The sequence below is a fragment of the Lipomyces oligophaga genome (assembly GCF_038497815.1).
Source record: "Lipomyces oligophaga strain CBS 7107 unplaced genomic scaffold V1516scaffold_12, whole genome shotgun sequence".
Taxonomy (NCBI): Eukaryota; Fungi; Ascomycota; class Lipomycetes; order Lipomycetales; family Lipomycetaceae; genus Lipomyces; species [Lipomyces] oligophaga.
In genome coordinates this window covers 108,566-132,026 of record NW_027117796.1, presented here as the reverse complement: position 1 = coordinate 132,026, position 23,461 = coordinate 108,566, and the positions used below count along the sequence as shown (strand labels likewise).

General features: G+C 43.4%; 11 protein-coding genes across 11 annotated transcripts; 5 read left to right on the top strand and 6 right to left on the bottom strand.

The window, feature by feature from the left end:
• The first annotated feature begins 44 nt into the window (after window positions 1-44).
• Window positions 45-779, top strand: V1516DRAFT_682517 (uncharacterized protein). Its single transcript, XM_066923430.1, has 5 exons — window positions 45-140; window positions 202-286; window positions 343-375; window positions 433-499; window positions 553-779. The coding sequence occupies exons 1-5, from the start codon at window positions 123-125 to the stop codon at window positions 596-598; spliced, it is 249 nt and encodes an 82-aa protein (XP_066774806.1). The 5' UTR covers window positions 45-122; the 3' UTR covers window positions 599-779.
• On the top strand, window positions 780-2,547 carry V1516DRAFT_682514 (uncharacterized protein). The gene is made up of 5 exons (XM_066923429.1): window positions 780-1,020; window positions 1,073-1,116; window positions 1,171-1,249; window positions 1,294-1,338; window positions 1,381-2,547. Exons 1-5 carry the CDS (start codon window positions 866-868, stop codon window positions 2,471-2,473), a joined length of 1,416 nt encoding a protein of 471 aa, XP_066774805.1. The 5' UTR covers window positions 780-865; the 3' UTR covers window positions 2,474-2,547.
• A 103-nt stretch (window positions 2,548-2,650) lies between these two features.
• On the top strand, window positions 2,651-3,274 carry V1516DRAFT_682509 (mitochondrial ATP synthase epsilon chain-domain-containing protein). Its single transcript, XM_066923428.1, has 3 exons — window positions 2,651-2,780; window positions 2,963-3,087; window positions 3,140-3,274. Exons 1-3 carry the CDS (start codon window positions 2,752-2,754, stop codon window positions 3,166-3,168), a joined length of 183 nt encoding a protein of 60 aa, XP_066774804.1. The 5' UTR covers window positions 2,651-2,751; the 3' UTR covers window positions 3,169-3,274.
• On the top strand, window positions 3,270-5,710 carry V1516DRAFT_135457 (Mak10 subunit, NatC N-terminal acetyltransferase-domain-containing protein). The gene has a single exon (XM_066918639.1). It carries the CDS (start codon window positions 3,370-3,372, stop codon window positions 5,503-5,505), a length of 2,136 nt encoding a protein of 711 aa, XP_066774803.1. The 5' UTR covers window positions 3,270-3,369; the 3' UTR covers window positions 5,506-5,710.
• On the bottom strand, window positions 5,512-7,999 carry V1516DRAFT_682507 (uncharacterized protein). The gene is made up of 2 exons (XM_066923427.1): window positions 7,332-7,999; window positions 5,512-7,275 (listed from the first exon to the last, which is right to left on the bottom strand). The coding sequence occupies exons 1-2, from the start codon at window positions 7,873-7,875 to the stop codon at window positions 5,915-5,917; spliced, it is 1,905 nt and encodes a 634-aa protein (XP_066774802.1). The 5' UTR covers window positions 7,876-7,999; the 3' UTR covers window positions 5,512-5,914.
• Window positions 7,985-8,651, bottom strand: V1516DRAFT_682504 (uncharacterized protein). Its single transcript, XM_066923426.1, has 3 exons — window positions 8,554-8,651; window positions 8,394-8,494; window positions 7,985-8,343 (listed from the first exon to the last, which is right to left on the bottom strand). Exons 1-3 carry the CDS (start codon window positions 8,635-8,637, stop codon window positions 8,046-8,048), a joined length of 483 nt encoding a protein of 160 aa, XP_066774801.1. The 5' UTR covers window positions 8,638-8,651; the 3' UTR covers window positions 7,985-8,045.
• Window positions 8,652-9,055: 404 nt separating this feature from the next.
• On the bottom strand, window positions 9,056-10,849 carry V1516DRAFT_135264 (uncharacterized protein). Its single transcript, XM_066918638.1, has 4 exons — window positions 10,340-10,849; window positions 10,119-10,138; window positions 9,902-9,965; window positions 9,056-9,836 (listed from the first exon to the last, which is right to left on the bottom strand). The coding sequence occupies exons 1-4, from the start codon at window positions 10,650-10,652 to the stop codon at window positions 9,421-9,423; spliced, it is 813 nt and encodes a 270-aa protein (XP_066774800.1). The 5' UTR covers window positions 10,653-10,849; the 3' UTR covers window positions 9,056-9,420.
• Window positions 10,850-11,551: 702 nt separating this feature from the next.
• Window positions 11,552-13,795, bottom strand: V1516DRAFT_682493 (Scd6-like Sm domain-containing protein). Its single transcript, XM_066923425.1, has 4 exons — window positions 13,562-13,795; window positions 13,316-13,434; window positions 13,082-13,257; window positions 11,552-12,881 (listed from the first exon to the last, which is right to left on the bottom strand). The coding sequence occupies exons 1-4, from the start codon at window positions 13,612-13,614 to the stop codon at window positions 11,880-11,882; spliced, it is 1,350 nt and encodes a 449-aa protein (XP_066774799.1). The 5' UTR covers window positions 13,615-13,795; the 3' UTR covers window positions 11,552-11,879.
• A 295-nt stretch (window positions 13,796-14,090) lies between these two features.
• On the top strand, window positions 14,091-17,941 carry V1516DRAFT_682490 (uncharacterized protein; the record flags this gene model as incomplete). The annotated part of the gene is given in 3 exon segments (XM_066923424.1): window positions 14,091-14,276; window positions 14,347-16,781; window positions 16,794-17,941. Coding segments are annotated over 2 exon segments (3,379 nt in total), but the record flags the coding sequence as incomplete, so codon positions are not given.
• On the bottom strand, window positions 17,865-20,663 carry V1516DRAFT_682487 (uncharacterized protein). Its single transcript, XM_066923423.1, has 2 exons — window positions 20,394-20,663; window positions 17,865-20,022 (listed from the first exon to the last, which is right to left on the bottom strand). Exons 1-2 carry the CDS (start codon window positions 20,478-20,480, stop codon window positions 18,046-18,048), a joined length of 2,064 nt encoding a protein of 687 aa, XP_066774797.1. The 5' UTR covers window positions 20,481-20,663; the 3' UTR covers window positions 17,865-18,045.
• A 671-nt stretch (window positions 20,664-21,334) lies between these two features.
• V1516DRAFT_630382 (uncharacterized protein) lies at window positions 21,335-23,365 on the bottom strand (the record flags this gene model as incomplete). Its single annotated transcript, XM_066919930.1, has 1 exon — window positions 21,335-23,365. The coding sequence occupies one exon, from the start codon at window positions 23,363-23,365 to the stop codon at window positions 21,335-21,337; it is 2,031 nt and encodes a 676-aa protein (XP_066774796.1).
• Between the last annotated feature and the right edge of the window lie 96 nt (window positions 23,366-23,461).

The following is a 23,461-nucleotide window of genomic DNA, read 5'->3' as shown; positions in this document are numbered from 1 at the left end:
ATCTGGACAAGTATACTTGAACATACTTTACATCTAATATAGATATTATGTTATATATAACATATAGTCTACCCTTTAAAGCACATTAATAATATAATAGTATATTGCTTCACTATACTAGAATGTCTTCAACTGCTGTGGTGAGTACGAGCAAGATCGAAATCAGTCAGTACTAGAATCAGTCAACGCTAATGAATCAAGAAAGCATGGAGTCAAGGCACTTCATTTGTCGCTGCGGTCTCAATTGATCAGCAAGCGTCTATAGCCACAATTTTGTTGGTAATTGGTATGTGGATTTTTATATTGTCCCCACATTTCTCGTCAACTAATTGAGTTTTCCAGCTGCCGTACTTTCAGGCCTATTCAGTCTACAAGGTATTTTCTATCTACTATCGTAAGCACAGATACAGTCCAAGCAGGCTAACAATTCAGATAAAAAAGGCGTCGCGGGTCTAATAAAGCAAGTTCTTTTAGCCATTCCAGCGTCGCTTTCTTTGGGGTAAATTTAATATCTATTTGTTCAAGCACTGAAGTTGATGTCTAACTGTTTAGATTTGGTTTTGTCTATTTACTCTGCGCCGTTGGAGTGTATGTGTAAATTACTGTATTTTATTGTTATGCTTTATCATAATATCATAATTTCATTATAGCGTTACAATATAACTACATAATGCACCTTGATTGTCCTTCAGTTCCTTCTTGTATAAGTATCACGTGACACGCAGCCTTGATGCAGCTACATTGCAATCAAAACATTCCAATTCTATTCTCCTTATCCTATATCATATTGTAAAGCGAGTTATATATCAGATTTTATTATTTACAATACTATCATAAGGTGGAGAAGACAGTAATTTAATAAAAGATGTCGAAAAGACAAGAAAAATTGCAATTCGAACGTAATCAAAACGTGCTGAAAGCGTTACTCAAAGAACCTGGAAACAAGTATTGTTCGGACTGCAAAAGGAATGCGTATCCGCGCTGGGCGAGCTGGAATCTCGGAGTTTTCATATGTATTCGGTATGATGTTTATTCGTGGTCGGTTGTAAATGTGGTGAGCTAATCTGAGTAGATGCTCAGGGATCCATCGGAGTATGGGTACTCATATCAGTCGAGGTAAGACCGAATGACAGCCGCAACACAATTGAATCGTTGGAATAACAATTATAGTCAAATCCGTGGATCTTGACTCTTGGACAGATGAGCAACTGAAAAACATGGTTCACTGGGGAAATGTGAAAGCTAATAAGTCTGTTATTCAACCTCAAGAAAGATGAAATACTAATGGACCAGATATTGGGAAGCAACGTTATCAAAAGGACATCAACCAGTCGACACGTATGTTTATCAGTTTGGTCTATACTATTTCTAACAGTTTAGGAAAATGGAAAATTTCATTAGAACAAAGTACGAGCTCAAACGATGGGCACGACCAGGACCGGTGCCAGATCCAGACTCGATTTCAGATACTGAGCGCGAGGAAATCGAACCCGAACCAGAGCGTGCGAAAACAAGTTCCACGACTACAAAATACTCATCGTATGCGCATTCACCGACAGCGATTTCTTCGGATAGTTATCGCAAGAATGAGAAGCCCGCGTTGATAGGGTCTGTAACTGCCCGGCCAGCGTCGACTCCTGTGGGCACAGCGGCAGCGCATTCTCACCACCGCCATGACAAGAAGCCACTGCCGGATACCACTGCCGTCAAAGGTAGCTCGACTATCCGGCTGAAATCCGAGCCTGTAGGATCTATTCGGCCGGTAGCAAAAGCTTCCGATGATTTGCTAAGTCTGGGTGACGACTTTTCCACTTCGATCTCTGCACCTGTTACAAGAACGTCGTCCGCTGCTGGTCTGATTCCTTCTGCGCCTTCGCAGACAGCGAATATGCGCCCTGATCTGAAGTCGTCTATTTTGTCGCTGTATTCTCAATCTCGTCCACAGCCTGTCATGCCCTCGGGATTCATATCTGGATTTGAACAGTCTCAGGCTGTTCCAACTGTCTCGCGTACGGCTCCTGTACCTGCCAGTCCTGCACAAACTACCCCCTCAAGTGCATCCGATCTTGTGAACCCTTTCAACGATCTTAGTGTGTCCTCGTCGACGTCAAGCTCGACACCGGCAGCAGGCAGCAAAGCAGATCCGTTTGCTGGACTCATGAGTGCAAACGCCTGGTCTTCGGCGACAGCATCAAGTACCACATCTCTCGCCACGAAACCAGTTGTTACAATGGACGACGATTTGTACGCCGAATTCGGTGCCTTTGCCTCTTCGCCAGCCCCATCGTCCTCATCATCGTCTTTAGTTAACCCTCCTGCTTCTGCAAATAATACACTCATCATTGACTCATTCGACTCGCCGTCGTTTTCAAACCCTATCACCTTGGTAAACCAAAATGATCAGATGGGCCGTCTACCAGAACCGGGATTGAGGAAAACTGAAGAAGAATTATTTAATAATGTGTGGGATTAATTTTTTTCATCTTATTATATTATGCTATATACCGCACCATTAGTTACATAATCATATCATTATTATTACATAAATTATCATGTAATCACTTTGAATAACCCCCGCCCTGGGACAATTCCGAGCTCTAGTCTGGTCGCTTGTGGTTGGTCGGAATAACTCGTTTTTCGAAACATATTCCAACCATTTCCCTAGCAAGTCTGGTTTAAGTCTGGAAAATTAAGATCAATTAATTGTCTAACCTTGTTTTCATATCCTTTTCCGTCGAACTTATTGTGAATATGTCTTTCTGGAAAGAAGCTGGTCTTACGTGAGTGTTTTCTTTTGGCTTAGAATGTCAATTTGATTCCTGGATGAATGATAATGATATGTTGTTAATTTTTTTCTTCTTTTTGACATCATTATTATCATTTTCATCATCATCCAATCAATTTTGTTAAGCCGATATCATTGCATTTATTTCAATGGCAATTGCAATGCTAACATTTACAGCTACAACCGCTACGCAGCTGTCGCTGCCCGCGCTACCCGCCGGGCCTTGAAGGAAGACAAACGTATTATTGCTGAGCGTCGCGAGACTCTTGAAATCCGTGCTGCCAAATGGGCCGACGGCAAACGTAAGTTTTTGTGTCTACGCATCGAGAATTGAAGCTGGTTCTGACTGAGTAGAATTGGAGTCGAAAGATGAGAAGGCATAATTCAATTATATAAATACATTTAAATATAACTTATCATATCCTGTATATTATATATATAAAATCATATCAAGTGATATGTATAATATATTGATTATCAGATATTAAATTTTAAGTACATAATAGAAGGAAATATATTCCAGCAACGTATGTCTCGTCATAATCCCTGTCTGTGATTTCATTAATCCCGATTTTTTCCATCAAATGCCTCGATTACGGCCTATTGCTCCAAATCATATAGATGTTTCGGCCATCTTCAAGACCACAGCGTCTCGGCTCGCGCCTGGCCAGCTTGCAATGCTGGACACTTTTGCGCTGGTCAACGCGATTGAGGCGCTCGACATAATGGATCCAAAGATGGACGCCGGTCTGCTCAATATGGCAGAGTTCGCAAAGCCGGATGAGCTATTCGTTAACACCGTGGTCCAAACAGTCCCTCAGTTCATCTGGATTGTAGACATGCTGTTCGCCGCTGAAATGGCCTGGCAGGCTGGTGCAACTCTCACACAGAGCGTGTTTACCAGTCTCTTCGTCGAGCACGCTGGTCGCCAATTTGATGGCACACTGGCCTCAATCCAGTTCGGTGACAATAAATTGCTCATGTATCTGCGTGCATATGTACTCGCGACCATGAAATCCATTGATCTGCCATGTCGCCAGATGCAATGCAAACAGATTATTGAGGACGAGGACATTGTCACTCAGACACATGGCTTCGATCTACTGCAGTTTATCCCAGTAGACCGTGTCTTACAGGACGTCCGCTCGGCATTGGACGCACTTGGTTCAGATTCCCATCCAGTAAATGTCCGATTGCAGCTGAAAATAGTTCTTCTTTCAATATTCGCTGCGGAGGTTGAGCCTGCTTCTACCAGCCTTTTGAATTCTGCCTTGGAATTGCTCGCACTCGTCGAGCAAACTCACACTCCAGCCGACCCTGTTCTGAGCGCCTTCTCGACTTCCATACAGGGAAGACTCGAATGTGCTATTCCTCCAAGACCAGAACTGCCACTTTCATTCACAAAATCCGTCGAGAGCTGTCGTCAGATGCTGGAGAGCTTGAAATCCATTGATGCAGTTTTTACATGTTCACAGCCGGCACAGATTACGCAATACTTAATTGATTTTGCACTGTTCCGGCCCCTGTCACGTCAGGATCTACCATATGTACGCACAAGATTGTTGAAATCTATCTTCGTCCCACCGAACAGATCCAGTCGTGCGTACTTAATAGCCGACATCTCCAAACATGTTTGTGTGTCGCCTCTGCTCTGGCAATCAGAGTCTCAGGACCTTAAATCATTTCTCGTGCATGCTGATTCCTGTTTCCAGACATTATTATCTTGCCTCTGTCAGAATAAATCGAGACTGCGTCGGAGTCTCTGTTTAGCCATAATCGAATGGGACGCTCTCCAAGTCGAGGTGGAGACACTTGAGTCATCGGCAGAAATGCTTGACTATTCACCCATTCTCATTTCATCGGATGCCAGTATGGATGATGGAGATGAAGATGGCCTTCGCGCGTTACCACTCTCGTCTTGGGTCTACCTGTGGAAGCTCCAAATCATGATCTGGACAGTTTTCCTTGGCTTCGACTTGGAAATCTATAAACTTGAAGAATGGCCCGTCATGATGTGGTATGCAAATTACTTAATTAAAGTGGCCGATTCACATTTGCAAAGAATTGAAAATGTACTGTCCCTGACTGATATCTATGTGCGGTCATCCCCATCAATGCACAATCAATATCTTGACCTCGACGGCCTACCACAGACTCGAACTTGGCTGCGTTTCTGCCGTGCAGAGTTAGCTGTTTACACCGAACTCTGTAATGGCTATATTTGTCTTTTCGCCGCGTTAATCTCACTAGGCTTTGTCCGCGATTTCAACGCTCCTCAGTCAAAGTTCTCTTCGCCCGCACTACTCTACAGTCTTCGGGTAAAACCATTTAGCACTGTCGGTGTGCCAGAACTACCGAGTTACGCTAGCTTCGAGGAATTTACCACTTTTAACAATTGCGCGGTCGATAACCTCTTCGCAAACTCCGAAACTGCGTTCACCATGGCGCGTCGCCTGTCGCAAGCATTTGAAGCAGATTACGCGAAGTCATTGCCTACTTTTCCTATACAGCTGCTGTTACAATCGAATCGATTTTTGGACAGGTGTACGAGTCTGTCGAGATCATCTGTTGCTGGTAATATCGCCATCCTAAGGTTGAAAGCACTGTTGGGTCAGAATGGTAGCACTACAGGTCCAAAATCAACTTTGACGGCAGATCTCGTTGTGGTTTATGAGAGCTATCATCCCTTTTTCCCAGCAATTACAATTAAAACTAAATAACAAGAGATAGCTTACTGTCAAAAGTAATTCTTCGCACTAGGCATCACACGATTGAGCACAATTCTACAGTACTGTACAATTATCAGCTTATTGCATTATCGTGATATTCTAAGAACATAACCATTTTCGGCTGAGATTAACAGGAAATGCAGTAACTTAAAACTATCTCAATGATATATACAGTAACTAGAAAGGTTATAAATGATATTACATGGATATCTTACTGTAAAGTAAAATCCGCAGTCATTTCACAGATTCTCACTCTATAGATTTTATTCATTTGTACATGAAATATACTCATATGCAATGCTAGACTGATCACACATCATTAGAGCCATCAAATTCTAATAGTAATATATCGATAAATTAGCATTAAACATTACTTTCATTAAGCAATCATAATATCAGATTAACGCCTGTGCTTTTTAGTTTTTTTGGAGACCGACCGATTCGAGTAATCCTGAGGATTGAGTGGCGACATGTTCAGCGCCATTGATTTCGAAGCTTGCTTCTTCATTTTAAGTTTCTTCAATTGCAGTTTGAGCTTCTTCTTCCGAAATTCAGTCGACTGTGACTGCGCACTTAAATTAGCAGAACTCCCATTCGTCACAGAACTGCGTCGTTCATGAGCTCGTTTGGCTTCAAGCGCCGCTACGGCATTCTGCTGCATTTTGAATTGTTTGTATGCTTGATCCATATCCGCCGCCCCGTTCATGCTGCTTGCTGGCTTCTTTAAAAAATCTTTATCTGACTCAATTTCTGATTCGGCCTCCGACTCGGTCTTTGATTCGGTCTCAGTATCAGATGGAGATTCAAAATCTGAATCTTCAGATGAGTTAGACGTAGACAATGATGAAGCATCTGAGAAAGATTTCGATGTGGAAGGCACTGCCTGTGTCTGTGTCGGACTAAAAGCGCCATCTCGCGCAATTACCTCTCCCAAATCGTCACCAAATAGTTTTGAGCTTTTCATTTGAGTTACAACGTCAGATTCAGTCTGCTTGACATGTCTCTTGATCTGTCGGTCTGGTTCTGGGCTCGATTCTGATTCATAACTTCGTTTTTGCCTGTCTGAGTCCCTGATTCTTCCGTATACAAGAATATAAGCTTCTTGTCGAAGCGCAGTCTTCTCGGATACCGTGTCCACTAGCTCATCATTAAAATCCTTCCAAGTCCCATCCGAAGTCTTACAGTACGAATGGTAATGGCCGCTTGAAGTTCTGTATCCTTGATGGACAATCACGCCGATCAATTCATATACCAAAGACTCTGGACGCGTAGAATATAAAGATAAATCTAGAATCTTAGGATATTTAATGAACTCGCTGATCTTGGATATACCGCGACTCGTGAAATCAAACCTCTTTAAATGTAAAGTACAATACTCTGGTGGATCATATATCAATGTCCGCTTGCTCGCATCAACTAAAACTTTGCATCTCTCGCACTTGTACGCATTGCCTTTCGCTTTCGAAAGCTGTTCACCTGCAAAGAACCGCTCAAGGCAGTCGCTGATCGTACCACACGCTCCACGTCGTATATCCAGCTGAATATCAAGCATGGCTTGGAAAGTATTAGACGCATAGCCACATGTACGACATTTTATCTGCTGTCTAAATCGGCCTCCAAAGATCCGGTGAACCACAGATGTCTCTTTTATGGGCTCTTTGAGTGTCTTGGGTGCAACGGATAATTGCAGCGCCTCTATGAAATATCGCAAAAACTCGTGCGCATCCTCCTGGCGGTGATCTGAAAACCTTGCGCCGCCAGCTGTGCTATTGTCAGTTATTGAATTTCTCTGCTCTAAACCAAAAACCAGGATATACCTCGTAGCTTTTTCAGAATGAACCGTGGGTGAATTGGTTTCCTTCGCTTCGAGCTCGGTGAAGTGGAAGAATAGCACTCTTCGGCCAATACTCGAAACGTGCACATCATGCAGTTCTGGCTCGCTGACGCATGAATAGCCTTATGGCCACTAAGTAGATAATCAACCAGCGCGGGAACATGCAGAAGAACCTGCAGAACCGAGTTCATGTAGCAAGTGACGCCGTTATTAATGAGTCCTGGAACTGACGGATATCTTTTAGTCCACTCAAGAGGGAGACTGTGTCTCGGGAACAGTTCATTGTCGGGCTCCTTATACTCGTCACTGCACTCCGCCGTGTCATTGGATTTAGCGTCGGCAGTGCCATTGGATTTCTTCTTTTCAGAAAGAACTAGAAAATTTGTCGGTGGTGTCGTCAACCGCACTTCCTCAGGCTCGCGTGCAAGTCGAAACTTGAGCGGTTGCGCAAGAATTTCCTGCACATTCGCTGCACTCGTTGTCGTGCCGACTGCAGATGTGATTGCGGATACCGTCACACGCGTCATTGCAGTTCAATGTTTAGGGAGTTCCATAATTTTTGGTCTGCTCAAGCCGGTCTGAAGATATTTTCAAATTTCAGGTTTGATCCCAACTACGTGATTATGTAATACTTTTGTCCAGCAAAAAATTATCTAGTAGAACTTATATTACGCGTATCAGAAAAAAGAAATAATTATTATTCCCAGGGCTTTCGTCGAACAGCTTTTACACTATTCGATGCAGCAGCATCTCCAAGTAGAATATTTGGAATCTGCTTGATCCCTGGAATCTCCTGGCCGGTGGTAATCAGCTCAACAATGTGACTGAATGAGCTTGGATATCGTGCAATTTCCTGTTCATTGGAGTTTAACTCTACATTTGCTTCTGTATTCGCGTTTGTATTCCTGGTATCACTTGAATCCGGAACCAGATCGCTGATAGAACTTCGCTGCCGCTTCAAATACTCGTCATACGTTGTATGTTTGTTCACCTTCCTAAACCAGATCAGAACAATTCACGCAATTCAGGAATATACGCCACGAACCGTCCAAAGAAAAATAATTTGGCCTGGCATTCGATTTTGCGTCGTTGATCATCCGACTGGCTGGCGTTCGAGGATATTGTTAACACTTCCCGAAGGCCGTCCTTTCATCATCAGCTCCAGTCACTCCAGAAACTCTCGAACAGATCAAAGTACAACTTACATTAAATTGCTGGTCATTGGTCCAGTCATATTCCTCAAACTGTCTCCAGTCCTCCTCCGTAAAGTGGTCTTGAGTGAAATCCATTCCGACTCCGACGTATATTCTATGTTCAACTTCCTCCTCCCAGATCGCATCCATCTAATCTACGTAGTCAAGCGTTCTTTTAATCCATACACTTTTTTCACAATTAAATATAAATTCCTTCAGAAACAGACTACAAATCGTACAAATCTCTCTTGTTATCGCTCCTTCATCTTAAATAATAAAACAAACACAAATAAATAAATAAGCAAACGAATAGACAAATAATATAATATAAGATACTATACTATAATTATTCCCTTCTTCAGTCCTTGTCGTCTTCGTTCTCTCAAATACCATTCTTTCACGGCATCGATAATCAATCCAACAAACCTCTCAATCTTGTTCTTCTAGGTACTCGTCGCTCCCATCGCGTTCTTTTCTGCTCTCCATTCGTTTTCAACTTGTATCAAAACAAAGCATCCGTTTCCTCATCGTAGTGCTCGTCGTACTTTCCTTCTTCCAGATCTTGATGCGTGTTTTGATCTCGTTCCTTCTCAGACTCGAAACACAAATGAAAAAAATAACAATAACAATAGTAAATTAACACAAAATCGAATTCGAAAACTTTCGCATATCCATGAACAGTAAAACAAAAAATCATTCAACAATAAAACAATCTGCAGAGATCCCAAATGCAAGTTTCGTCGCCCTCTTCGTCTCTCTCCACAAGTCTCATGAAAAATGTAACAATAACAAAAAAAATAAGATAAATAACGATGAAAGAACAGAAAAACAAACAGCCAAAATCGGTACAGATTTGTAGACTACAAATCGATCATCGGTTTACTCTGCAACAGGCTCATTAGGGCACTGCGCCATAATATGGCCGGGCTGCTTGCACTTGTAGCAAACTCGGTCCTGGGCCTCGGGACAATCTCGGCTGAGATGTCCAATGTTACCGCAGTTATAGCACTTCTGTCCTTGCGTACAATCACGGCTCAAATGTCCATATCCACCACAAGAGTAGCAAGTTTGGCCCGACTGATTCTGGTATCCAGTAGGGGCACCATAGCCATTGCTAGTGCAGTTGCGCGCAATATGGCCAAATTTGCCACATTTGTAGCATTCAGCTCCCGAGGGAGCACTGGCTCCACCGAATCTCTCAGTAGATTGCGTATTCGGGCAGTCACGAGAAATATGGCCGGTCTCGTTGCATCGGTAGCAAGTCTTCTCCTTGGGAGGGGCGGTGCAGTCACGGCCTGACAAGGAGTTAATCGTTATTCGACCTCAAGAAAGTCGTAAAAATCAGAAGTTATATACTTACTCAAGTGGCCTTCTTGGTTGCAGTTGAAACAAAGAGGGTTGCCTCGCTTGGGGCAGTCACGGGCCTTGCAAACGCGTCAGTAAAACTAATTTATAAAACAAGAAGATCTCTCGGTGATCGGCTATATCAGACAGACAAAGATTTTAATCTTCACCGATCCGAAACAATAATAGGCGCACCGAACAGATCACTTGCAAATCAATAAGGCTCTATTCACCTGATGACCAGCTTCGCCGCCTAAAAATGCAGTTAGAAGCCGCACTCGCAAACGAAAAAGAGAAGGGAAAAATCAATAGAAAAACGCAATAATAAAGAGCAATTGAAAATGAAAGGCAGTAGATAAATCAGAGAATTAATTGCTCTTAAAGCTCACGAAATTTCGTATCCTTCGAGTCGAGACCAATTCACTAACAAATCTGACCAGGGAATAGTGCTTACACATGCAAACTAAGAAACTTTGGACTAGCAAAATCTTAGAGAAGCATGAAGTGGATTGTAAGTCTGGCATCCGAAGCAGAAATGAAATTCGTGGAACCGAGAAGGATTGCGAGATAGAATGCGAGACACATGGAGAGATTGATGCACAATTCAAACAAGGGAGTTCTCTAACGAGACTGGAGACATGAAATACGACAGCAGAACCCACAAGAACTGACTTGCAAAACATTCGAGACAGTTCATAAGGCATCAGACAATGTACGCATGCAAACAGCAAGAATTTAAATCGATCTTCCAAAACCAGTCGAGACATGTCAAGACAGGCCAAAAACCAGGCAGATCATGCAGTCCTATGCTGCACCAGTCCGTCATACTCACACAGACCGAAGCACAACCAAACCAAAAACCAAGCATCTGAAACGCGGACCAAACAAAAATCAAAACAAGAAATCACAAGAAATCACAAGAAATACTGGGGCAAACCGTACAATTATAGCAGGCACGAGCGACGAACGAGGGACGTGGAATGAAAGGTGCTGGCTCGTAAGACATGGTGGCTCAGATATCAGAGAAACTAGAAAACTTCAGACGAGACGATTCGAGCAATCCAGGGAAAACTAAAATAGCTAAACAGCTCGAAAACACACACCAAACACGATAAATCGCAGAATAAACACTTTCAACAGCGACTATTTGGCTCGATTTCAAATCTTGCTTCTTTCGGCTCGGTTAAAATAAAAAAAACTGCGAGACCCACTTTGCTCGATCGCTCGGTTTTTCCTTCAGATCTTCCTCCTGGCGCCGCCTTCGAGTCTCGCAACCCCACACAAACGCATAAGCACTTCCGCATTTGTGCTAGCAAATTTTTTCTCCCGTCCAGAACAATGAGCCGCTGCCACTTCCCGATCTGGCTCAGTGAGGGTCTGGGCCAGACCCAGTACTAGCCCTAGCCAGGAGCATGTGTTGCGCCTTGTACCGTAATCATGTGACTGAACTTTGGAGCGGAAGATAGTACTTGGGCAGCTGTTGTTGGAGATCTTTATATATATGTATCTGGGATCCACTGGTAACCAGGGAGGTCCTCTGGGTGCCATCACGGTGCCATCACGGTCACGGTTGCCAGCTCCATGAAACGTGAGAATTTTGAGAGAACACCGAGAGGCGCAATAATTGACTTGATGTCGAATGGTGGTAGACTGTGGAAGTCAAAATATTCAGAAACGTAAAACAAAGTGTTTAGTCAATTTGCATGCAGAACTTGAAGGGAAACTGCGCAACAGATTGGTAAACATAATAGAAATATAAATAATAATCATTATAGTGACAGTAGTGACAATAGTGATTATAGCGGCAATAGTGACAATAATAAAAATAATAATAACATAAATATAATAACATAAATAACATAAATAATAATAAATCTCTAGTCATAATCTCTTTGTAGTCTTGCACATTGCCCCTGCTCCCAAAGACCCACCTCATGATGCGTAATATACAGATCATCATCTCGTACCGATCTTAATCTTATCGATTCCCACTTCTAGTTGATATTAGCACCAGGAACAGTCGATTGCTGCTGCTGCACATGGTTGCTCTGTCTGCTATATCCGCCTCGTTCATATCCGCCACGTCCACGATGGAAACTGCCTCTTCCACGGCCACGACCACGGCCACGACCACGATACCAGCCACCGTTGTCAATTCCAGCCTGTCCAAAGGTCTCTAGATTCAATTTGCGCTCCTCCTGTCGAACTGCTCGACCGTCCACTGTCTTGGTGTCGTTGTTGGCACCGCTCGAAATGTTATCAAAAAAGGAACTCGCCTTGTTGTAGTATGCTTCATGTTTCTCAGTGCTCGACTCGGCCGCAGCGCCTTCCACTGTTGCCTCTTTTGCAACCTGATCTTTCGAGAATTTAGAGTTAGCCTCTTCAAAATCAAAGTCTGAGGTAGGAATAGCGATCTGCGCGGGAGGATATCCTTGACGAGGATTTCGCGGATACCTCGGCACCGCATTACTGGACGTCGGACCTGTTCCTGCCACTCGTGATGCATAAGATCCTCGAGGACGTGTAGGCTGCTGTCTTATCTGCGATGCTGTATTCGAAGTCATCGTAGCTTCGGTCGTATAAGCTGCAACTGGTGTAGATGTCGGAACAGATGCTGCTTTCGATCCTGAAGCTGGTACCTCCGTCAGCTGAGTACTTTCGAGCTGCTTAGTCAATTCATCGGCCGCATTATCAGCCTTTGGAGGCAAAGGCGTTTTACTTGAAGCAATTGGTGCTCCTGTGGCATCGTTTTGCACAGGTGGACCTGCAGGCTGTCTCATAGGTCGCTGTGGATATGCACTGGGCCCTCCGAGAGCACCTGGAGCATTCGGCGGAATCAGTGGCATCCCAGGAGGTATAGGTCCCATAGTTCCATTAAACTGTGGTGGATATGGGAGAAATGGCTGCTGGGGGTAACCATATGGAGGTGGCATGAATCCTTGTGGCATTTGGGGAAATCCCGGAGGTGCCTGGAAATTCGGAGGTACCGTTGCATTCTGATATAGTGATGTTAGCTCAAATGCTACTTTCAAAGTAAAAGATAGTCAAAACAAATTTTGGATCCAAAATATTCATATCAGTAGGAAGGCAACGGAAAGATCCACACGGTTTTTACGCTCTCGGAAATCAAAAAACATCCGTGATTGTTCATCATATGAAAATGGCTGTGATCCATAGAGATAAAGATATTACATACCTGAGAGATTGGGGCGGCCGCTGTGGTCTGCGCAACAGCATTAGGTGCAGAAGCAGGAGTAGGTGCCACTGCCGCTGTCGAAGCAGAAGCTGGAGCTTTAGCAGCAGACTCCTCTTCATCAATTACCAAATCCTTCACCTCAGATCCACGAAAACAGATGAAATCATACAAAGTATCTAAATCGCAATCAGTCGGTATTAACCTATATATTATTCTCCCATAATACAAACTTACCAGATGCAGGAATTTCCTCGTCAGCATTTCCACGTCTTCCTTCGGTACCTTGCGAACGAACGTCTTTCAGTGTTAAAGTAGAATCTTCAGAATTAATTTCGTGAAGTGTTCCCACATAGCTGCAATAAGTATTAGTAATCTACAAATACCTACAGCCTCAATTGATTACGAACAGCCGGAAATCGACCGTTCCAAATAGATCAATAAAAACTTTCAAGTCGAGGCAGGAACACGCAGAAAACTCACCGAATGTCGCTGTTGGAGAACAAAGAGATGCGACTACCAATATATTGCGCCATAGACCAAAAACAGAAGTCAACTAGCACGCAGGTAGTTTTTTGTTTCGGAAAGATTGTCTTCTCTTTGTCGATTGTGTCTTATGCTGTAGGAGTTAGCTAGAATCTAGAATCTAGAAAGAAGAGCAGTAAAAAATGATCACTCGCAACGAACGGAGAATACCTACCTAATACTTAATATTAGTTATACTTCAAGCTCTATTTATGCCTTATACGCATAAACTCCTGATAAATATGCTAATATTTTTCATAAACCGAGCTTGAAACTGCAAAAATGGATAAAAAGGTATGTAAAACAAAAATAATCCGATAAAATTATGCAGTTCATATTTATTTACCTGTAATTGCTAAATGTAGTTTAAGAAATAGGATGGCTTGTAGTAGATTTTGTGCCCCGAAAGGAGATATCTGAAGGGACTTTGACCAACCTAATGTCGATCTTGATCAAACCAAACCTTTTCACAAATATGTTTACTTGACCGTTTGATTCTTCGGAGCGCTGTGATTCTGTCGCGATACTAAGAACAGAAGAAGATATATTTGTACAATACGTCCTTTTATTTGTTGTAATTTTACCTATTTTTTTTTTGGTTTTGTGTGACGCTTTCGAGTGCTATACTCTAGATCTTTTTGAAGTGCTGCGCGTCCGATCCGGCTGATCTCAGGTATTGCTTCCATTTCTCTAGTCATTAACCAAGCCCAAAAGAAGAAATCTTATCTAACGGTTTATCTTAGACTGCATTTTATTGATTTTACTGTCATTTTCGACCAACTACAGCATGGCTAGCTCGGCAGAATTTCTAAGCTTCCTGCAAGCAGGAGGGAATTCGATAAAAGTCTCTCACCCGCCATCGATTCCAATTGATCCTGCAATTGCATCTGCTAAAATTTCCAATCGTTTAGCCCATCCTGCTACTGATTTAGCTGATATTGATCCTGCCATTAGGTCTCATTCCGCGGCCGGCTCGTCCTCTGCTGCCTCTAGTGTGACAGCTGGGTCCAAGGTAGACAACATCTTTCACGCAAGTACTACACCTACGGCCCCATATTCGGTCTCAGATGTTACTCTTAATCGAGACTCACATGGTCCTATCACACGTTCTGTATCGCAGTCGAAATATTCTTATTCCGATCCATTTAGTGCTCTTGAGGCTAGCATTGCCATCCCTACGGCTACTGCTCCTGCTCCTGCTGCTCCTACTAACGTCAGCGCTTCCACTGATCTGCAACCCGCAATTGTTCCTCAGGCTGCGACAGAAACTGTCGAGCTTCTGACTTATCATCATGACCCTGCTATTGTGAATACTGTGGCAAAGTCATCACTTCCGGAGACGGTAGATGTAAGCTTGGAGCAAGCTAGTACAAAATCTCTTCTGGGATATTCTCTTCCTATAAGGCCCTCAAGCTCTATCGATCTTTCTGAATCAGTCCCACAAAAGGAGGTCACTCTTGAGAATTGCTCGGAGATTGCTCAGTTCGAGCGTGAAGCAAATTCTTTAGATCGCAATCTGATAGCCTCGAATGATGATTATATTGCATATCCAATATCTTCTGTAATTCGGATTTTGAGCCAAGAAGATGGTTCATTCACGCTACTAAGTGGACATGCAAACGATAATGTCGTTGATATTCAGTTCAGCAAAAGCAAAACCCCGCAAGGCACATCTTTACTTGTTTCTACTACTGCAAGCAATGAAATCATAATATGGGAACTTTTGGAAAAGTGTTTTGCGCCTCCCAGTGCTCGCAAGCATAATTATAGAAAGCTCTTAAAAATTGAAAAGTTACCGCCGAATTCAGATCATGTTCCACGCTCGCGAGCTTATTGGCCACCGTTCGCAGGCTACATTGCAATTTCTTTATCGAAATCGATTCTATTAATTGCCTTTGATGAAACTTATCAGGATATTCGTCGGGTTTCGTTGATGTCGCTCGTTGGTAACAAAGCAGTTGCTATTGACACCCAGCTTGGAACAACTGATTTTGCATTTTCATCCGATGGTACGACGGCTATAACGGCAAATAAAGCTGGTGCGATTTCATTTTACGACCTCTCAGCACTAGCGCAAGGGGTGACCAAGGGGGCAGACTTTTTTACCACAAAAACTCCTATGAAGACTTATGTACCGTGCGAAGGTGTGCAGTATAATTCTATTCAATATTTCGATACTGCAGCTATTGCCAGTACTAAAAAACCTATGCGATATGTTCTTCTTGGCTATAATAACAATCAATCATTTCATATATTTGACTTGGCCAAAGAGAGTGTTGTATATGAGCTGATGGTTAACTCTAGGCCGACGAGCAATGCTTGCGTTGTCTTTTCATATCCACTTGAATCTATAGTTGTTTCAGATTTAGCAAAAAATTCGATATTGTTTTTGCATGCAGCGTTTTCGAGCATAGACGTACCAGTCGAAACTAATCAGGCTGAATATTTGAAGGCAATCTACAGCAAGAATCTCAAGTCTACTTCTTCTACAGATGTTGGATTTGATTATTTTTCAATTCATGGATTTGATAAGACCAGTAACCGAACAAGCAATATTCGGAGCTTTGTGGTTGAAGATCGTCGAATGGACGAGAATCCTGATGAGATTGCGGATGTGTATATTCTGGGAGATTTCGGTGCGATTATCTATCCAGTTAGTTCAAGTTCTATTGCATATGGAGCTTGGAGGGACGCACCTACCGCTGTGGATGTAAAGATTTCTGATTTAGCAATAAGGACAGGGATGACTGAGGTAGCGAGAGAGACCTCACCGGCGGGATCGGGTGCACTTCCGGTGAAAAAGCAAGGAATTATTCCTTTTGGAGCAGGACGGCGGGCTGCCATGATTGCGAAGTTAAAGTCTAAGAATTCTTCACCATCCACTTCGGCGGTACTTACTTTGAATAGTACACCGTCTCCTTCCTCTTCACCTACTCCTATTCTGGCTCCAAGGGAAGATGTTCATGAGGATAGTTTTTCGACAGCCAAGTCGTCTATTTCATCCCCTAAAGCTCCTGATTCTGAGCTAGAAGTTTATGAGGATGATACGGAAGAGGGTGAGATCAAAGAAGAGGTCGAGGTAATGATGAAGAACGAGACCAAGCGAGAGAACCAGAACGTAACAAAGGATGAGACAAAGGATGAGACAAAGGATGAGACAAAGGAAGTGACTAAGGAAGTGACTAAGGAAGTGATTAAGGAACAGGTCAAGAATGAAACTGATGCTGATATCAACATTGAGAGTATTAGTAAAGAGAATTGGAAGGGTAGCAAGCGGTCTACCGATGATGTTGACGAGGCAGTTCTAGATTCGAAGTCAACTGCTGATTTATTATCACCTCCCAAAGTAAGTCGTCCAGTACCCGTGAAGGTCAACGGAAAAAAATCCGAAGTGCTGGAATTGAACGGCCCTCTCTCGTCTGCGCATCCGTCTAGACCTACAACAGAGAATAATAAGAAGAAGCGTGAAATTTTGACCAGAGAGAATGCGTCTTCTTATGGGATAGGTAATATTATTGGAACGAAAGCTACGGTTACTGAGCCAGCTGCGTTAGCAATCCCGGATGTTACAACTGTGTCAGTCGCAGCGGCCATGACAGCTAGCAAAGGAGCCAACCCTGCTGCTCCCGCCACTACAGGTTCAACTTCGACATCACGAATGAAAGCCTCAGGAGGAAAAGAGAAGAAAGTAGCTTCTGCCTCGGTCCCTACTAGCTCTAAAGTGGAACGAAAGATTATTCTGACGCATGACAAAGGTGGTGCGAACGGATTTGAAACAATTACTGGGTCCAGTGGCACGACAAGTGTTATTACTAATTCTCCTATCCCTACTGGAGCTCCAGCTCTTGATGAAACTCAACTGACAAAATTAATCGAGTCAGTTAGTGCGTCTACTAGCCAGGCAATTGAAAAGTCCTTATTGCATATCTCCAAGGATAAAGGCAAGATGTACAACGAAGTAATTCCCGATACGTTTACTTCTGATGTTGTATCACAAGTCAATACTACTCTCAAACTTCTGTTCGAAACAAGCGTGATTCCAGCTCTTAAGTCTGCTAGCGAATCTGCGGTTCTAACTGCCACCGACAGAATCGAGAAAAAGTTGGATTCTATATTAGATTTAATGCGTGCGAAAGATAATAAGATCGAAATTTTGAAATCGGTCCTGAAGGATTTAGCTTGAAGGACCATACGCGACTCAGGAGCTCAGATTGTAGTTAGAATTGAATATAGAACTGCTGGCATTGAAATTGAATAAGATGTTCAGAAGCTTGCATGCTATGTTGCAAAGAATCGAAATTGAAGATATATTAATTGAAAATGAGTATTACATTTATAGGCAATTGTAATATAGTAAATGATTATTAGAATTTGGAATTGAACGACAAAATTATTAAACAAAAAATAAAGTTCATATAACAGAAATTTCGATTACAATGCATCTATTTTCGCATCTGATTCTTTTTAGCTTGTTCTTTCTCTTTTGCCTTTTCCTTTTCTCTCTCTTTCTCTCTCTCTTTTTCCTTTTCCTTTTGCTTTTCTCGAGCCTTTCTCAGCGAAATCAAAATATCAGAGGGAGATTTGTTTTTATCCATTCCAATCCTGAATGGCTCAGGATCTAGAGAAGGATTAGCTCCTTGCTTGATAAATGCCTTGTCGAATCTTGACATCACAGTCTCGAACATATCGAATTTCCCGCACATATCTTTGAACGACTTGAACTTGGTTCCATCATCATCTACGAAAGCTCCACCTTTTCGTCGAGCATATCGTAGTCGCGCAAGTCGAAGTTTAGGCGAGTCATTCTTCATCCACCACATCTTGTTCCACCAAGTGTCGATAGGTAGCTTGGGTCCATTAAAATGCAATACTACCGGCATATGACCTGATACTCGGTTCCAAGCAAAATGGTGGTCAGACTTTCGAATTCGGCCAGTTACATTCGCAAGAAAAACGGAATTCAAAACACCTTCAAAGCGAAATTCAGGCGAAATATCCTCCTCTTTGATAATCGGCTCGTCCGAAAGATGACAAACATTTTGATGTTCAGGCTCATCGCGATCAATCTCATCATTATACAAGAACACAACATCAGAATGCGAATGCGTCATTGTTTGAAAAAGATAAGATTCAAAATCAATTCGAATTGGTAGATCCTGCTCTCCGTAAATATCAGCTACAATCAATTGATCAGAAAAGTGGGCTTTCGATCGCTTCTGGATTTCAAACGATCTTCTGTAAATCTCTTTCAATACTTTGGCGGGCCCTATAATGTTTCCAGAATTTAGCCACCGTGGCCTCATACGATAGGCGTAGACATCATCATCAGTACTGGGTCCATAAATATTAGGTGGAAGATTCGATTCTGGAACGTTCGTACACGCTTTAGAAGATTTCGCGTTAGGCCAACACATTTTATCACCACCAAAAATAGCCTCTTCTTGGAATGGGGGAATAGCAGCCTCCGTTTCATCAGAAATTTCGAGGGCTTCACGATTCTCCTCATTATCTTCGGCCCGACGAAGAACATTAGTACGTCGCTGAATAGGTTCAGGACGGACATTTTCACCTCCGGGAGCACTTGAGGTGAATTCTTCTATACTGCTCTGACTCTCATGAACAGCATCATGGGAAGAATCAAAAGTATTGACGATAGTGACATTATGCTTTGAATAGTAGGCAATACGATCTTCTTCCTGAATTTGGTAATACCGCTTAATAAGAGTTTCGAAGGAAAGCTGGAACCATGTGTCGTAGGAGTCCATGATGAGAACCAGATCATCATCATGGGTTTTGAGCTGGAGGTATCTATGGATGGCGGCGATCTTCATAAAGCGAGCCTCAGCGGCGTTACGAAAGACAGACTCGAAATTAAGTAAAACAGGTGAAGGGTAGTCGTTGATAAAAGCTGAAAACATGGTCTTGCAGACGAGCTTGTTGAGCTGGGTAGCTGGTAGTAGAAAATGCAAAGCTCTTTTCTTGGCCTTGGTAGCCTTGAGAACTGATATGGTTCGAGGACCTACATTGGAGAGTCCATCAGGATGGGTGAGAGTGGGATCGGTGATTAGATCGTCAGCTGCCTTTCCATCAGACTTATGGGCGCTGTCATCCTTAGCCTTCTGAAGTTTCGCAGAAAGCTCAGCGGCGTATTTGGTAGTCGAGGACGGCAAGAGCGACTCAGGGTCCGAGCTGAGATCTTCGTCCGAGAAGCCATCAGAACCACTGCCAGGAAGAGCAGGCTCAGGCTCTGCTTTGGCATTTGTATGTGCGCTTGAAGAATCGAGAATGGAGTTGATAGTGAGTCCCTCAGAGTCTATGTAATTGGCAGCAGAATTTGCTAACGCAAGCTCTTCAATGAAGTGTTCGGCTGCTTTAGGAGTGTCAATGATTGCAGCAGCGGACGAAGATCTTCCAGAGGACTGTTAAGACTTGTTAGCATTTTGACATAAATGGTGAGGATGGACAAGAGTAGTGCAGATAAACAAATATTATATTATAGACAGAATTAAACTGCAATTGCTCTCGGAGCCGTAATATCGCCTTTTGCATATCGTTCGTAAGTGAAAAAGCGGAGTTACGAGTTGATGAGGACGACAGCGACAACATACGACTGACATGCCACGCGACGCTCACCAGCCGTTCTACCACGCGGCCCACCACGAAAGATGCGTAGGCATATCAGAACTCCGGAACCGCTATCCACCAGCATTCAACTTAAGTATGATGAACGACGAAAGTGAGAAAAGTAAAGGCAAATAAATAGCAGTCAGTTCAGGGACAAAATACTTACTCCGTGCTGGGACGAGAGGGTGACAACGATGAAGATCAAGGCGACGAAGGCGAGCAAGACCAGTCGCCGTCGTGAAAGCATAAACATGACGAAGACTGAAGTGAAAAAAGCGACCTCTGTAGCAGAAAATAGCAATTTCTGGTCTGTTTTGACCTGGATGGTCTTCTGCGACCTGTTCGACCTTCTCTGACGGAAAAGAACTCGACAACAGCGGCGGCAGTAAGCAGCAGCAGGAACAATAAGCTGGTAACTGTGCAGCAACGCAAATTGACCTGCCGCTGGGAGAACCGTAAGATCAAGGGTTCCGTATAAATCTGAATTTTAGAAACACGGCTTCTAGTATGCCAGTTAGAAGGTCCGAAGGTGTATTTACTAAAATTATGCCTGTCTTGAAAATGTAAATTAAAATAGTATGGAAATATTCTAAAAAATCAACAAATACGTTGAAAAAAATGGCTTGGAATCAGCTGCTTGAGAATTCTGGGTCCGCCCGCATGCTGTACGCTTTCACAGCTAAATAGGGTCAATAGACTTCATATCAATGCAGGAAGACGAATAAGGTGGAATCTGATAAATTAGTATGCGACTGGCCGACCGAAATGATTTCACTAATTTTACAAAGTTTCTTCTGAACATCTTCTTAAATTTATTTGACTCCAATTCATGTTTCCGAGACTAATCAAATCGGATTATTTTTATGATCAACGTTTGCTCTGTTGTGTGTGCGCTATACAAAACTCGTTCCTGACTATCCTGTTCAAGTTGGTGCAATTAGCAACCGGCTCAATGGCTGACCAAGTTATGACCAACTAAACTAAGCTTTATCGAACTAAACCAAACTCGTCCCAAACTAAATGATGCTGCACTCATACCGCCTAAAATTCAAAATTCATTTATGCTATTTAGGAATTACGTAAATAAACACGATGTTTACCGCACCATCAATAATATAATGCCAACATGGTCATGTTCTGCCAGGGTGCCTCCTCCACCGCCCCTCGAAATTGTTCCTTGATTTGTTGTTCCCGAGCCATGTAATGCTTCTCGTGTCCAGTTAATCCCGCCAGCTCTCTCAGGTTATTGGCTGCTATAGCGTTGGTTTCAGGTTCGGCTCCATCCCCAACCTTCTTGAGTTCCAAAATCATTTCCTCTTTCCGGCTCTTCGGTCCAGGCATATATCCTCCTCCACCGTTCTGTTCGTCCCAAAAGCCCTTGTCAAGTCCAATCTGTAATTCCTCAGCCCATTCCAAATACTCTTTTTTAGCCGTTGCTTTATACAATTCGACGAGTCCTGAGATCATCCACACGTAGTCATCGCTCACTGCGTCAACCCAGCCCTCTCTGCCTTTCTTGTCTGTTGGCCACCCTGCTCTTGCCAGCACACCTCGTTCGCTGTCATACATGTTATCGCGCACCCAGCTAGCTGTCTTTTCTGCCGCCTCTAGCCACCTCTGGCCGCCTTCCATTGCAATTCCGGCTCTTGCCAGGGCGCCGATGGCCATTCCATTCCACGATGCAATGATCTGACGGTCAACTTCTGGCGGAACTTGCTTCTCCTTTTTATACTCTGCGAGCTTCTTCTTTCCACTTTCCAATATGTTACAGACATTTGCTTCCGTCATTCCAAATACCTTCCCGACTTCTTCCATCGTCATATGTTCTCCAAGTACGTTTTTGCCGACCAATTCTCCTCGGACATCCCATTCCTCATCCACATTTCCGTATTCACTAATTCCCCAGTATGTGGCCGCGATGTCTCCATTTACACGGCCCATCACTTGAAAAATCTCTGAATACGTAAACACATAATATCCGTCTGACGACGACTCGCTCGCGTAAATACCACCTGAGGCACCATCATGGATCGCCGACAGCCGCCCAGTTGTCATATATTCCGCCAATTCTTCAATGCATTCACGTGCAAACTCGTATCGTTCTCGATCCTTGGTCCATATATCGACGTATGCATGCAATAACAATGCCTGGTCGCTCAACATCTTTTCAAATTGGGGAACACCCCAATCCGCCGATAACGAGCATCTTGCAAATCCTCCGCCGACATGATCTCGAATTCCGCCCTTTGCCATGAGTCGTAGCGTTTCTGCAGCCATATCTGCCGATCCCGGACCTAATGGACCTTTAACCTCTTCAGGTACACTAGATTTAGCGATAGAATGATCCAATTTTATTAAAGCGCGCAGAAGAGGTGCTTGGACAAATTTAGGGGCCTCCCCGAATCCACCGAACTTTCGATCATATTGCTTTTCGAAATATCCAACTGCTTCCTTGACAACTTCGTCTTGACTTTTAGTCCCTTGCTCGATCTCTCTGTCAAACCACTCTCTCAGTTGTCGAACGGCCTCCTTACCTGCCGTTCTGCAATTTTTTTCATCTGTAACCCACAATTCTTTAATCCTCCTCAAAACTGATCCCATCTCCGGTCCAACCGGACGCTCTTCTCGTCCTGTTTTCCGCTGAACTTCCTCCCATGGTCCTGGCCAGTATGTTCCTGCAAACATTGGCTCAAGAGAGCCTGGAACTAGAAAAACGTTCAAGGGCCAGCCTCCCGTTGCACCGACGCCTTGCAAGTAGGCCATATAGACTGCATCCAAATCTGGTCTTAATTCGCGATCTACTTTTACAGGTATGAAATCTTCGTTCATATCCTTTGCAATCGTTTCCGAACTGAACACTTCGAAGTTCATCACCCGACACCAATGGCTGGCATGGTACCCTATCGACAAAAAGATGACTTTGTTTTCAGCTGCTGCCCTCCGTAGCGTTCTAGGCTCCCATTCTTGCCAACTGACTGGATTATGCGCATGTGCCTTCAAATACGGCGATCTCGAATGGCTCAGCATATTGACTAATGGCAGCCCTTGGTATGGCCGCTCGGAACTGGACAGGTACTTCCGTCCACTCCATTGATTCACTACCAATGACCGCTTCAATCTTACTCTGGTACGAATCATCGTCGACTTGCGATCAGGCTTTTTCAGCTTTCTGATCAATTGTCGGACAATTGCTAATCTTTTTAGCACCTGCAAGCGCAGTCTTCATTATCGTCC

Bases quoted from the DNA above. Each gene is read 5' to 3' on its own strand.
- V1516DRAFT_682493 (XM_066923425.1), bottom strand. From the start codon at position 13,614: ATGGCGCAATATATTGGTAGTCGCATCTCTTTGTTCTCCAACAGCGAC. The intron at 13,435-13,561 runs GTGAGTTTTCTG...TACTTATTGCAG, and splicing joins TTCTCCAACAGCGACATTCG to CTATGTGGGAACACTTCACG. The intron at 13,258-13,315 runs GTAAGTTTGTAT...ATTGCGATTTAG, and splicing joins CGAGGAAATTCCTGCATCTG to ATACTTTGTATGATTTCATC.
- V1516DRAFT_682509 (XM_066923428.1), top strand. From the start codon at position 2,752: ATGTCTTTCTGGAAAGAAGCTGGTCTTAC. The intron at 2,781-2,962 runs GTGAGTGTTTTC...TAACATTTACAG, and splicing joins TGGAAAGAAGCTGGTCTTAC to CTACAACCGCTACGCAGCTG. The intron at 3,088-3,139 runs GTAAGTTTTTGT...CTGACTGAGTAG, and splicing joins CAAATGGGCCGACGGCAAAC to AATTGGAGTCGAAAGATGAG.
- V1516DRAFT_135457 (XM_066918639.1), top strand. From the start codon at position 3,370: ATGCCTCGATTACGGCCTATTGCTCCAAATCATATAGATGTTTCGGCC.
- V1516DRAFT_682487 (XM_066923423.1), bottom strand. From the start codon at position 20,480: ATGTTTATGCTTTCACGACGGCGACTGGTCTTGCTCGCCTTCGTCGCC. The intron at 20,023-20,393 runs GTAAGTATTTTG...AAGTCTTAACAG, and splicing joins CCCTCTCGTCCCAGCACGGA to TCCTCTGGAAGATCTTCGTC.
- V1516DRAFT_682504 (XM_066923426.1), bottom strand. From the start codon at position 8,637: ATGGATTTCACTCAAGACCACTTTACGGAGGAGGACTGGAGACAGTTT. The intron at 8,495-8,553 runs GTAAGTTGTACT...TGATGATGAAAG, and splicing joins CCAATGACCAGCAATTTAAT to GACGGCCTTCGGGAAGTGTT. The intron at 8,344-8,393 runs GTTCGTGGCGTA...GATCTGGTTTAG, and splicing joins AAATTATTTTTCTTTGGACG to GAAGGTGAACAAACATACAA.
- V1516DRAFT_682517 (XM_066923430.1), top strand. The intron at 287-342 runs GTATGTGGATTT...TGAGTTTTCCAG, and splicing joins CACAATTTTGTTGGTAATTG to CTGCCGTACTTTCAGGCCTA. The intron at 500-552 runs GTAAATTTAATA...CTAACTGTTTAG, and splicing joins CCAGCGTCGCTTTCTTTGGG to ATTTGGTTTTGTCTATTTAC.
- V1516DRAFT_682507 (XM_066923427.1), bottom strand. From the start codon at position 7,875: ATGACGCGTGTGACGGTATCCGCAATCACATCTGCAGTCGGCACGACA. The intron at 7,276-7,331 runs GTATATCCTGGT...ACAATAGCACAG, and splicing joins CATTCTGAAAAAGCTACGAG to CTGGCGGCGCAAGGTTTTCA.
- V1516DRAFT_682514 (XM_066923429.1), top strand. From the start codon at position 866: ATGTCGAAAAGACAAGAAAAATTGCAATTCGAACGTAATCAAAACGTG. The intron at 1,117-1,170 runs GTAAGACCGAAT...TAACAATTATAG, and splicing joins GGGTACTCATATCAGTCGAG to TCAAATCCGTGGATCTTGAC. The intron at 1,339-1,380 runs GTATGTTTATCA...CTAACAGTTTAG, and splicing joins GGACATCAACCAGTCGACAC to GAAAATGGAAAATTTCATTA.
- V1516DRAFT_135264 (XM_066918638.1), bottom strand. From the start codon at position 10,652: ATGTCTCGACTGGTTTTGGAAGATCGATTTAAATTCTTGCTGTTTGCA. The intron at 10,139-10,339 runs GTAAGCACTATT...CTGCATTTTTAG, and splicing joins AAGTTTCTTAGTTTGCATGT to GCGGCGAAGCTGGTCATCAG. The intron at 9,966-10,118 runs GTGAATAGAGCC...CGCGTTTGCAAG, and splicing joins GCGGCGAAGCTGGTCATCAG to GCCCGTGACTGCCCCAAGCG.